Below are 13,785 nucleotides of genomic sequence, written 5' to 3' on the forward strand. Positions count from 1 at the left end.
AGAGAGAGAAACAGAGGGGGACAAGAGGGACAAAGTGGAACAAGAGGTACAGAGGGGAACAAGAGGGACAGAGAGGAGCAGAGTGGAACAAGAGGTACAGAGGGGAACAAGAGGAACAGAGGGGAACAAGAGGAACAGAGGGGATCAAGAGGAACAGAGGTGAAGAGAGAGAAACAGAGGGGGACAGAGAGGAGCAGAGTGGAACAAGAGGAACAGAGGGGATCAAGAGGAACAGAGGGGAACAAGAGGAACAGAGGGGATCAAGAGGGACAGAGGGTATCAAGAGGAACAGATTGGATCAAGAGGACAGATGGGATCAAGAGGAACAGAGGGGAACAAGAGGAACAGAGGGGATCAAGAGGAACAGATTGGATCAAGAGGGACAGAGGAGCAGAGAGACACAGAGGGGAACAAGAGGAGCAGAGGGGAACAAGAGGAACAGAGGGGATCTAGAGGGACAGAGGGGATCAAGAGGAACAGAGGGGAACAAGTGGAACAGAGGGGATCAAGAGGAACAGAGAGGAACAAGAGCGACAGAGGGGATCAAGAGGAACAGAGGTGAAGAGAGAGAAACCGAGGGGGGCAGAGAGGAGCAGAGTGGAACAAGAGGAACAGAGGGGATCAAGAGGAACAGAGGGAACGAGAGGAACAGAGGGAACGAGAGGAACAGAGGGAAACAGAGAGACACAGGACTGCCTATCATATCCTCACAGCAGAGCCCATCTAGGTGTGAAGAAGACACTCATCCTGTCTCTCTCCTGTCCTGTCTCTGCCTGGTCCTGTCTCTGCCTGGGCCTGTCTCTGCCTGGTCCTGTCTCTGCCTGGTCCTGTCTCCGCCTGGTCCTGGCTCTGCCTGGTCCTGTCTCCGCCTGGTCCTGTCTCCGCCTGGTCCTGTCTCTGCCTGGTCCTGTCTCTGCCTGGTCCTGTCTCCGCCTGGTCCTGTCTCCGCCTGGTCCTGTCTCCGCCTGGTCCTGGCTCTGCCGGGTCCTGTCTCTGCCTGGTCCTGTCTCTGCTTGGTCCTGTCTCTGCCTGGTCCTGGCTCTGCCTGGTCCTGTCTCTGCCTGGTCCTGGCTCTGCCTGGTCCTGTCTCTGCCTGGTCCTGGCTCTGCCTGGTCCTGTCTCTGCCTGGTCCTGGCTCTGCCTGGTCCTGTCTCTGCCTGGTCCTGGCTCTGCCTGGTCCTGGCTCTGCCTGGTCCTGTCTCTCTCCTCTCCTGTCTCTGCCTGGTCCTGGCTCTGCCTGGTCCTGTCTCTGCTTGGTCCTGTCTCTGCCTGGTCCTGGCTCTGCCTGGTCCTACAATACAAAACCTGACTGGTGAATGACATGGCGTCGGGTTGGTCTCACGCTGGCGTCATGGTGTGATTGGCATGTTGTAAACGGGCACATGAATAAAGCATGGCGGTGGCGGCGAGGAGAACAGGGCATCCCGGTGTTTGGTGTTCGTTGTGTCGTGGGCGGACTAATCGTGGCCTTTAAAGTTTAATGTGGGCCTACCACAGAGAGTTATCAGGAGCAGGGTTAGAATGCCGGAGTCCAATGCCTCCTCTCATTAATGATGTATGGACATCACACTGCTGCAGTAGGGTAGTAGGCTGGGATGTTATGTTGGGATCCCATGTCCTGCCCAGATTGTGTCAGAGCAACACTCTACTGATTTAACAGACCAGAGTGGTTCAAATCAAATCAAATGTATTTATATAGCCCTTCTTACATCAGCTGATATCTCAAAGTGCTGTACAGAAACCCAGCCTAAAACCCCAAATAGCAAGCAATGCAGGTGTAGAAGCACGGTGGCTAGGAAAAACTTCCTAAAAGGCCAAAACCTAGGAAGAAACCTAGAGAGGAACCAGGCTATGAGGGGTGGCCAGTCCTCTTCAGGCTGTGCCGGGTGGAGATTATAACAGAACATGGCCAAGATGTTCAAATGTTCATAAATGACCAGCATGGTCAAATAATAATAATCACAGTAGTTGTCGAGGGTGCAACAAGTCAGCACCTCAGGAGTAAATGTCAGTTGGCTTTTCATAGCCGATCATTCAGAGTATCTCTACCGCTCCTGCTGTCTCTAGAGAGTTGAAAAAAGCAGGTCTGGGACAGGTAGCACGTCCGGTGAACAGCGCAGGGTTCCATAGCCGCAGGCAGAACAGTTGAAACTGGAGCAGCAGCACGGCCAGGTGGACTGGGGACAGCAAGGAGTCATCATGCAGGTAGTCCTGGTTGAGGTCATTATGGCCAAATGGGTTCTTGTAACAGAGGCAAGGGAATGTGTTGATGAGTTCAATTAGGACCAGAGTGTTCAGGTCAGATCACTGAATAAGGCTGTAAATACAACTGAAATAAACTGAAACAAACTGAAACAAACTGAAATAAATTGAAACAAACTGAAATAAACTGAAATAAACTGAAACAAACTGAAACAAACTGAAATAAACTGAAATAAACTGAAACAAACTGAAATAAACTGAAACAAACTGAAACAAACTGAAACAAACTGAAATAAACTGAAACAAACTGAAACAAACTGAAGAAGAAGATGTGGAGACGAGTGTTAATTAAGTAGATTGGTGGTTGGTCTTTATGACCAGGCTGTGTGTTGATTGGGTGAAAGGCTGGGTGAAGGGTTTGACACTCCTCTGACTTGGTGCCCAATGGGAGGAGGCACAGGGCTGAGAGAAGGAGGTGCAGGACCTAAATGAGACGTGTCAGGGAACAAATTGAAAATGCCAATTTCACTTACTCCTCCATCGCTCTCCATTGCTCTTCACGCCTAAATTCTGCCACTTATTTCATGTGTAAATTAATCTAGATCCTTCCCTCCCCTCAGGTCAACCAACACCTCTGTGTGTGTGTGTGTGTGTGTGTGTGTGTGTGTGTGTGTGTGTGTGTGTGTGTGTGTGTGTGTGTGTGTGTGTGTGTGTGTGTGTGTGTGTGTGTGTGTGTGTGTGTGTGTGTGTGTGTGGGTTGTTTTCTGGTCTCCATACCAGGACACTCTTCTGAGTCTATTCTGTGACTGGGTGAAGGGTGAAGTTCTCTGTCTCTTACTCCCTCCATCGTATGGATCTGTCTCTGGCTGACACAGTGCTGTGAATACTGACACTGAATGTTCAGGTTCTGTGAGGCCTGTAGATACTGACCAGCTTTAGTTTCTCTCTCCCTCTTTCCAGTACGACTATGAGGGTAATGACCTAAGTGACCTGCCTGTGGATCTCTCTGTGGTGTGGAATGAAAACCAAGTCATCGACAACCCCTTCAACATACAAGGTAAAACCTATCTCCTCTTCGCCACATCCTCCCTTGCTGCCTCCTCTCCTCTCTCACCTCCTCACTACACTTTTTTAAATCCCTAAGATCCGATTGGAGAGGCCCCTTCCTCTCCGGCAGCACGTCTTTGAAAGGGAATGAAAGTGTTTTTTCGCATGGCTACGGCTTTTGCTAGGCCCCGCTGGGTTCAATAGCGTTATCTCTTTTAGCGCTGTCTGCAGCAACTCCGACGCGCTCCTCCAAAACAACACGCAGCAGACAAATAGAGTGTTGATGGAGGGAAGTCGTGGAGGACAACACGGCCCTTTAATCCTCTGATCTGGCAGGTCTGGGGTCAGATCCTGCTATTGCTGCTCAGGAGGCTCATCCTGCTGGATGGAGAGCCGGGTCTCAGTCATCACTAGGGAACAGAGATAGTCAAGTAGCACTGTCTTTAAGATAAGCATGTTGATCACACATGGAGCCAACATGATCCTTTACCAGTGGGGTATGGAGGGATGCAGCAGGAGATAGATCCAGTCTTTCCCCACCATGTGGCCTAGCTGGGTGTTAACCCTAGCTGGGATTAGTTAGTTGATACCCTTTCTGACATATTTAGCTGGCAGAGAGACAGAGGTAATATATTATAAGGATGTCAGATACCCCACTCTGATCATTGGATCAAGGTCATATGATCTGACCCCGCTGCACACGCTTTTTTTTCCTAATTGCGTTTATCGCTTGGCCTCATTTGTTTAATTGGCGTTTGCGGCCCGCACTCCGCGTGTTGGTGTTGGGGCGGCTGGGCCTGTACGAGGCTGACGCCCGGCTCTGGTCTAAGGTGTCTGTCTGACTGCTGTAAAAGTCTTTACATTAAAGGCGAGTGGATTACATTGACCCCTCTCTCTCAGTAATGTAAGATAAGTCAAGGTCTTAAAGAGCAGACGGTGGGACATCATGTCCTTTAGCATCACCTTGGACGCTGAGACTTAACCCCTCTGTATTCTACCTGTCAGGGGTTTCACAACCTCTGGAACTACGCACCCAATGTCTCCTGTTGGAATACGGTGTTTCCATAGTAACATCTGTTAAAGCTGGAACAGAAATGAAGAATATAAACTTTCTTAGTGACTGCTGTGCAGAGGCCACTGTGCTCTGCCCAAACTTCCACGCTTAATTTGACATGTTGAAACTTCCCCAAACTAAATGTTAAACTAGCCCTGCTCATTCAAGCCGTACAAAGACCTTCTCCTCCCTTTCCCCACCATTCCCTGTGTTCTTCTCTCTTCCTCCCTCCCTCCCTCCCTCCCTCCCTCCCTCCCTCCCTCCCTCCCTCATTTCGTGAATCACAGTGAATTTCCCATCTCTGCCAGACTGCCCGAGAAAGCCCAGCTTTGCCCAGGTGTAAAGTGGAAATGTTCATGTAATTAAATAATTCATTTGGTTCAGTTTAATTAGCACAGCCCTACTTTTTAGCTTTGCCGTGTCAAATCAGATTATCAGGCAGGGCTGCAGCAGGCGGATGGATACGCAGTCTCCTTTGAAATCCTGTGTCCGCCTGTCTGTGGAGCGCCGGGCCTGCTGTTTGTTTTTCACCCTCTTCCTCTCTCTCTCCTTTTCTCTCTGTCTCTCTTCCCTGTATTTTCTCTCTCTCACGAACTCTCTCTATGTATCTCCTTTTCTCTCTGCTCTCTCTCCATCTTTCTCTCCCTACACCACAGATGAATATGGCTTTAGGAGGGACCTGCTATCCCTCTCTATTTCTTTCTAAAAGATAACAATTCCTGCTGCTAATTCCTTATTCTTTCAAAAGCATAAATCTGAGTGTTAGTGTCCCCCCCATAACAAGGTGTTTTCATTTCTTATTTAATTTCTTGTTTTTCACGCAACAGCATGAAGGTGGTGAAACAAAGTTATTCTCACACAACAATGTAACTCTTATTGCAATGCCTGTGAGACTAAACGTCATCTCTTCTTATGTCCTCTCTCTCTGTTTCTCAGCCCACCTGTATAAGTGCTATGCGCTGAGAGACAGCTGTGGGATGTGTCTGAAGGCTGACCCCAGGTTCGAGTGTGGCTGGTGTGTCCAGGAGAAGAAGTGCTCTCTGAGGCAGGAGTGTGCCCCGCTGGACAGCAGCTGGATGCACCCCACCGCTGGCAACAGCCGCTGTACACACCCCAAGATCACCAAGGTGAGACTCTGTGTGTGTGTGTGTGTGTGTGTGTGTGTGTGTGTGTGTGTGTGTGTGTGTGTGTGTGTGTGTGTGTGTGTGTGTGTGTGTGTGTGTGTGTGTGTGTGTGTGTGTGTGTGTGTGTGTGTGTGTGTGTGTGTGTGTGTGTGTAGGATCCAGTTGGATCTACTGGGTGGCGATCTAATCTCAGTGACGATCTAATGCTGAGTGAGAGCTAGACTCTCAGTGAGTCTATCTCTCACTCCATCTACCCACAGTAACGTGTCTATCTCTCACTCCACCGACCCACAACGATGAGTCTATCTCTCACTCCACCTACCCACAGAGATGAGTATATCTCTCACTCCACCTACCCACAACAATGAGTCTATCTCTCACTCCACCTACCCACAGTAACGTGTCTATCTCTCACTCCACCGACCCACAACGATGAGTCTATCTCTCACTCCACCTACCCACAGAGATGAGTATATCTCTCACTCCACCTACCCACAACAATGAGTCTATCTCTCACTCCACCTACCCACAGCGATGAATCTATCGCTCACTCCACCGACCCACAGTGATGAGTCTATCTCTCACTCCACCTACCCACAACGATGAGTATATCTCTCACTCCACCTACCCACAACGATGAGTCTATCTCTCACTCCACCTACCCACAGTAACGAGTCTATCGCTCACTCCACCTACCCACAGTAACAAGTCTATCTCTCACTCCACCTACCCACAGTAATGAGTCTATCTCTCACTCCACCTACCCACAGTAACAAGTCTATCTCTCACTCCACCTACCCACAGTAACGAGTCTATCTCTCACTCCACCTACCCACAGCGATGATTCTATCTCTCACTCCACCTACCCACAGTAACGAGTCTATCTCTCACTCCACCTACCCACAGTAACGAGTCTAACTCTCACTCCACCTACCCACAGTAACGAGTCTACCTCTCACTCCACCTACCCACAGTAACGAGTCTATCTCTCACTCCACCTACCCACAGCGATGAGTCTATCGCTCACTCCACCGACCCACAGTGATGAGTCTATCTCTCACTCCACCTACCCACAACGATGAGTATATCTCTCACTCCACCTACCCACAACGATGAGTCTATCTCTCACTCCACCTACCCACAGTAACGAGTCTATCGCTCACTCCACCTACCCACAGTAACAAGTCTATCTCTCACTCCACCTACCCACAGTAATGAGTCTATCTCTCACTCCACCTACCCACAGTAACAAGTCTATCTCTCACTCCACCTACCCACAGTAACGAGTCTATCTCTCACTCCACCTACCCACAGCGATGATTCTATCTCTCACTCCACCTACCCACAACGATGAGTCTATCTCTCACTCCACCTACCCACAGTAACGAGTCTATCTCTCACTCCACCTACCCACAGTAACGAGTCTAACTCTCACTCCACCTACCCACAGTAACGAGTCTACCTCTCACTCCACCTACCCACAGCGATGATTCTATCGCTCACTCCACCTACCCACAACAATGAGTCTATCTCTCACTCCACCTACCCACAGCGATGAGTCTATCTCTCACTCCACCTACCCACAGTAACGAGTCTATCTCTCACTCCACCTACCCACAGCGATGATTCTATCTCTCACTCCACCTACCCACAACGATGAGTCTATCTCTCACTCCACCTACCCACAGCGATGAGTCTATCTCTCACTCCACCTACCCACAGCGATGATTCTATCTCTCACTCCACCTACCCACAGCGATGAGTCTATCTCTCACTCCACCTACCCACAGTAACGAGTCTATCTCTCACTCCACCTACCCACAGCGATGAGTCTATCTCTCACTCCACCTACCCACAGCGATGAGTCTATCTCTCATTCCACCTACCCACAACGATGAGTCTATCTCTCACTCCACCTACCCACAGCGATGAGTCTATCTCTCACTCCACCTACCCACAACGATGAGTATCTCTCACTCCACCTCAGAAATGAGTTTATCTCTCACTCCACCTACCCACAGCGATGAGTCTATCTCTCACTCCACCTACCCACAACAATGAGTCTATCTCTCACTCCACCTACCCACAATGATGAGTCTATCTCTCACTCCACCGACCCACAGTGATGAGTCTATCTCTCACTCCACCTACCCACAACGATGAGTCTATCTCTCGCTCCACCTACCCACAACGATGAGTCTATCTCTCACTCCACCTACCCACAGTAACGAGTCTATCTCTCACTCCACCTATCCACAGTAACGAGTATATCTCTCACTCCACCTACCCACAGCGATGATTCTATCTCTCACTCCACCTACCCACAACGATGAGTCTATGTCTCACTCCACCTACCCACAGTAACGAGTCTATCTCTCACTCCACCTACCCACAGCGATGAGTCTATCTCTCACTCCACCTACCCACAGCGATGAGTCTATCTCTCATTCCACGTACCCACAACGATGAGTCTATCTCTCACTCCACCTACCCACAGCGATGAGTCTATCTCTCACTCATCTACCCACAGCGATGAGTCTATCTATCTCTCACTCCACCTACCCACAACGATGAGTCTATCTCTCACTCCACCTCAGAAATGAGTTTATCTCTCACTCCACCTACCCACAGCGATGAGTCTATCTCTCACTCCACCTACCCACAACAATGAGTCTATCTCTCACTCCACCTACCCACAATGATGAGTCTATCTCTCACTCCACCGACCCACAGTGATGAGTCTATCTCTCACTCCACCTACCCACAACGATGAGTCTATCTCTCACTCCACCTACCCACAGTGATGAGTCTATCTCTCACTCCACCTACCCACAACGATGAGTCTATCTCTCGCTCCACCTACCTACAACGATGAGTCTATGTCTCACTCCACCTACCCACAACGATGAGTCTATGTCTCACTCCACCTACCCACAACGATGAGTCTATCTCTCACTCCACCTACCTACAACGATGAGTCTATGTCTCGCTCCACCTACCCACAACGATGAGTCTATCTCTCACTCCACCTACCCACAGTAACGAGTCTATCTCTCACTCCACCTACCCACAGTAACGAGTATATCTCTCACTCCACCTACCCACAGCGATGATTCTATCTCTCACTCCACCTACCCACAACGATGAGTCTATCTCTCACTCCACCTACCCACAACGATGAGTCTATCTCTCACTCCACCTACCCACAATGATGAGTCTATCTCTCACTCCACCTACCCACAACGATGAGTCTTTCTCTCACTCCACCTACCCACAGCGATGAGTCTATCTCTCACTCCACCTACCCACAACGATGAGTCTATCTCTCACTCCACCTACCCACAACGATGAGTCTATCTCTCACTCCACCTACCTACAACGATGAGTCTATGTCTCACTCCACCTACCTACAACGATGAGTCTATGTCTCACTCCACCTACCCACAACGATGAGTCTATCTCTCACTCCACCTACCTACAACGATGAGTCTATGTCTCACTCCACCTACCTACAATGATGAGTCTATGTCTCACTCCACCTACCCACAACGATGAGTCTATCTCTCACTCCACCTACCCACAACGATGAGTCTATCTCTCACTCCACCTACCCACAACGATGAGTCTATCTCTCACTCCACCTACCCACAACGATGAGTCTATCTCTCACTCCACCTACCCACAACGATGAGTCTTTCTCTCATTTTACATTTTCACAAAATGATTGTTGACATATATTTTACATTTGTAACTGAAAGCATAATTGAAAATAATGAATTGAAGTTAGCACACTTGTGACATTTTGGCCTTACCCAGACCTCCTTTAAGACTCTATCATGTTTAATCTGTAGGTACTACAAAGCAAGAATTGATGTCAACTGCTTGTTCTGTAATATCAGTAGTGTTTTGATTTCAATAAAACATATCTTACATAAATGTAGGAATACTGAAAAATATTAACATGAATATTGAAAATATACCATTTTGGAAAAATATACATTTTTTTATGCAGTATATTGTTGGACCAAATATACTGTACAAGCTTATCAGAGTTCCAGAGTGGAATCTCTACTACTGGTAAAGTGATGGCCCATTTTATAAAGAGAAATTGACATAGTAAAAAAAGAACACTGATATTCAAATCGGAATACTACTCATATTACAGAGCAAGCGGTAAAGCTTCTTTTAACACGTTCTGCTTTGTAGCATCTACAGATGAAACATTATGTCTTAAACAGGCCAACATATCACAAATATTCCAACTTCAATTAATTATTCCACAATTATGCTTTCAGATACAAATGTCAAATATGTCAACAATTCTTCCCTCAAAGGATCATTCTATGTAGAACATTTTGTGAAAATGCCCAGAATCATGGTCTGTTATGTACTAGTTTCATCATGAATCATCCAATTATTACATAGAAATGCTGTTTTTTACACCTTGATAGGTAATTGTGTCATTTGGTAGTGATCTCTCTCTCTCTCTCACTCTCTCAATTCAATTCAATTGACTTTATTGACATGGCAAGTTCATTATTACTTACATTGTCAAAGTATACATATCGAAAAATAAAAATAAAATATATATGTATATATATACAAAATATATATATATTTATATATAAATAAATGGTGGGACCAACAGTAATAATAATAGTAGTAGTGGACATGGGATTACCATTAACAGCAACTACAACAACAATATTAATCAGAACAACAATACATTAAATCAATGGTAGTAGACCAGTGTCAATATGACTTGAGAAGACATATGACCTGGTATGAAAGAAAAAACAAAACTAAGCTAAATGGGAAATATTATCAACATTACTTTGCATTTTTCACTGGCTGTCCCTCAGGTTGTGGCAGGAGGACACATATTTGGCTGCCAAAACTGCACATTTTGGCTTTTCACCCAATAAATATTTGATTTTTTCTTCATCTTTTATAGTTTTAAATTCTTTGTATTGAGTTAAAATTTTGGGAAAGAAATATGCTCTTAGGTCTGAGTATTTGTCACAGTGTAGTAGGAAATGCACCTCTGTCTCTACCTCTCCCCTGGAGCAGAGTGAGAACAGCCTGTCCTCTCTGGGCAGCCAGGTTTTTCTGTGACGACCGGTCTCTATAGCCAGACTGTGCTCACTGAGTCTGTACCTAGTCAATGTTTTCCTCAGTCACAGTGGTCAGATAGTCTGCCACCATGTACTGTCTGTTTAGATCCAAATAGCATTGAAGTTTACTTTGATTTTTTGTGGTGTCTTTCCAATAGGTTATATATTTTTCTTTTTGTTTTGTGATGATTTGGTTGGGCCAGATTTTCTGAGGGCTGTCCCTAGGCTCTATGGGGTTGGTTTGAGTTGGTGAACTGAGCCTCCTCTCTCTCTCTATCTCTCTCTCTCTCTCTCTCTCTCTCTTTCTCTCTCTGAAATGGCACCCTATGTTCATGAAAGCTCAGAGGCACCTGTTCTGTGATATGGTTGTAATAAACAGACGTGGACCTTGACTCTGTCCTTGTTAACACATTTGTGTTATTATGTTATGTCAACCTATACTAACGACAACTTCGACAACTCTCTTTCTCTTTTTCACATTGTCTCCGTCTTTCTCTCTCTATCCTCCCTCTCTCCCCCCTCTCTCTCTCTCTCTCTCTCTCTCTCTCTCTCCTCCCTCTCTCACTTCTCTCTTTTTCTCCCTCTCTCTCTCTCTCTCTCTCCCTCCCTCTGTCTGTTTCACTTTATTCATATGATGGGGATTGTGTGCATCAGTATATTAGCAGGTGGATTAGCTTGTAATTTCATTTGGAATATTCAAGTATTTAACCAGGATTTTCCAGCTCTTTCTTTATTGCACTAGGAGCCCCAGAGTGGTGAAAGTAATTGAATTCTCTTTCTCTTCCTCCTCATTGTCTGTCAATAAGGAGCATCTCATGAATTTTGACTGATGGCTCGACTGCTAGTCGGTACTCAGAGGGCCCGAACATCCCACCCTCCCTTTCCAATCCATCACAAACGGGTCTGAATGGGGAAGACAAAGCGTCAGAATGAGTCTACGTCTGATAAGGGGAGGGGAGTACAGACTCCCCAGAGTCCCTTCCTAGCATCTCCCCCCCCCATAATAACCAACTCTCCCTCTCTCTCCCTCTTCATCCCTCCCTCAGCCTAGGCTGGTGCTCTCTTAGTGTGTGTGTGTGCGTGCGTGCGTGCGTGCGTGCGTGCGTGCGTGCGTGCGTGTGTGCGTGTGTGTAAGCTGTCTCAGATAAATATTATATCAGAGTGAATGCTGGGAGGGAGCGGGTAGTGGGGATGTTCCTGAGCGACTCATTATCTTTTTATCCTCCAACCCCCTTGTTAGAGAGCATCTCTGATTTGCTTTGACACTTCAGCATGTAAAATCTACATCTGTTGTTCTGCTGCGTGTGTGTGAGAGGAGTCTTGTTTTATTCAGATGACGAGGGGGATGTGATTAGAGAGAGGTGGATTGAGAGGGTTGTACAGAAGGTGAAGAACTACAGGAGGTGGAGTGAGGGTGGAGTGGAGCTCAGCACATAAAGTTAGGGATTCTTCCGAGTATGATCTGGCTCCAGTATGTTCCTGCTGTGGCTAAGATCCATCTCCAACAATCAGCACTTGTCCATGTTTCAATCCAAGTGGAACAATGAGGTATTCCACTGTATAAGTGGGCTCTCGTTTGTCCCTATGCACATTATCTTCCTCTCTCTATATATACAGTGTCTCTCTCCATCTCTCTCTCTCTCTCTCTCTCTCTCTCTCTCTCTCTCTCTCTCTCTCTCTCTCTCTCTCTCTCTCTCTCTCTCTCTCTCTCAATATATATATATATACTGTATATATACAGTTGAAGTTGGAAGTTTACATACACTTAGGTTGGAGTCATTAAAACTCGCTGTTCAACCACTCCACACATTTCTTGTTAACAAACTATAGTTTTGGCAAGTCGGTTAGGACATCTACTTTGTGCATGACACAAGTCATTTTTACAACAATTGTTTACAGACAGATTATTTCACTTATAACTCACTGTATCACAATTCCAGTGGATCAGAAGTTTACATACACTAAGTTGACTGTGCCTTTAAACAGCTTGGAAAATTCCAGAAAATTATGTCATGGCTTTAGAAGCTTCTGAAAGGCTATTTGACATACTTTGAGTCAACTGGAGGTGTACCTGTGGATGTATTTCAAGGCCTACCTTCAAACTCAGTGCCTCTTTTCTTGACATCATGAGAAAATCAAAAGACTTGTTCTGTCTCCTAGAGATGAACGTACTTTGGTGCGAAAAGTGCAAATCCATCCCAGAACAACAGCAAAGGACATTGTGAAGATGTTGGAGGAAACAGGTACAAAAGTATCTATATCCACAGTAAAACGAGTCCTATATCGACATAACCTGAAAGGCTGCTCAGCAAGGAAGAAGCCACTGCTCCAAAACCGCCATAAAAAAGCCAGACTACGGTTTGCAACTGCACATGGGGACAAAAATCGTACTTTTTGGAGAAATGTTCTCTGGTCTGATGAAACAAAAATAGAACTGTTTGACCATAATGACCATCGTTATGTTTGGAGGAAAAGGGGGGAGGCTTGCAAGCCAACTTATTGTGGGAAGCTTGTGGAAGGCTACCCGAAACATTTGACCCAAGTTAAACATTTTAAAGGCAATGCTACCAAATACTAATTGAGTGTATGTAAACTTCTGACCCATTGGGAATGTGATTAAATAAATAAAAGCTTAAATAAATCATTCTCTCTACTATTATTCTGACATTTCACATTCTTAAAATAAAGTGGTGATCCTAACTGACCTAAAACAGGGAATTTCTACCAGGATCAAATGTCAGGAATTGTGAAAACTGAGTTTTAATGTATATGGCTAAGGTGTATGTAAACCTCCGACTTCAACTGTATCTCTCTCTCTCTCTCTCTCTCTCTCTCTCTCTCTCTCTCTCTCTCTCTCTCTCTCTCTCTCTCTCTCTCTCTCTCTCTTTCTCTATCTCTCTCTCTTTCTATCTCTGTCTCTTTCTCTCTCTCTGTCTCTCTTTCTCTCTCTCTCTCTTTCTATCTCTCTTTCTCTCTTTCTCTCTCTCTTTCTATCTCTCTCTCTCTCTCTCTCTCTCTCTCTCTTTCTATCTCTGTCTCTTTCTCTCTCTCTGTCTCTCTTTCTCTCTTTTGCTCTCGCTCTCTCCTCTCATTCTGTCAGGGAGTGTGTCTGTGTGGGGGGGTCATGTGAAGTAACCCCTCTGAAACCAATTAAAGCACACTACTTCACTGTTTTAACTCTCATTGGCAGAGTTCAGTGTTCAGAGGCTAGTGTTTTCCTCATGCCAGGTCCTAGAGGTTCCTA

General features: G+C 46.3%; 1 protein-coding gene across 2 annotated transcripts in view; it reads left to right on the forward strand.

The window, feature by feature from the left end:
• LOC139542580 (plexin-A1-like) overlaps positions 1 to 13,785 on the forward strand; it is a 326,765-nt gene that overhangs the window by 260,271 nt on the left and 52,709 nt on the right. For both annotated transcript variants that reach the window (XM_071348188.1, XM_071348189.1), the window contains exons 11-12: positions 3,163 to 3,259; positions 5,240 to 5,430. In XM_071348188.1, coding sequence (XP_071204289.1) covers positions 3,163 to 3,259; positions 5,240 to 5,430 — 288 coding nt within the window. The remainder of the gene's footprint in view (positions 1 to 3,162; positions 3,260 to 5,239; positions 5,431 to 13,785) is intronic.

The sequence above is a fragment of the Salvelinus alpinus genome, chromosome 17, assembly GCF_045679555.1.
Source record: "Salvelinus alpinus chromosome 17, SLU_Salpinus.1, whole genome shotgun sequence".
NCBI classification, from domain to species: Eukaryota; Metazoa; Chordata; class Actinopteri; order Salmoniformes; family Salmonidae; genus Salvelinus; species Salvelinus alpinus.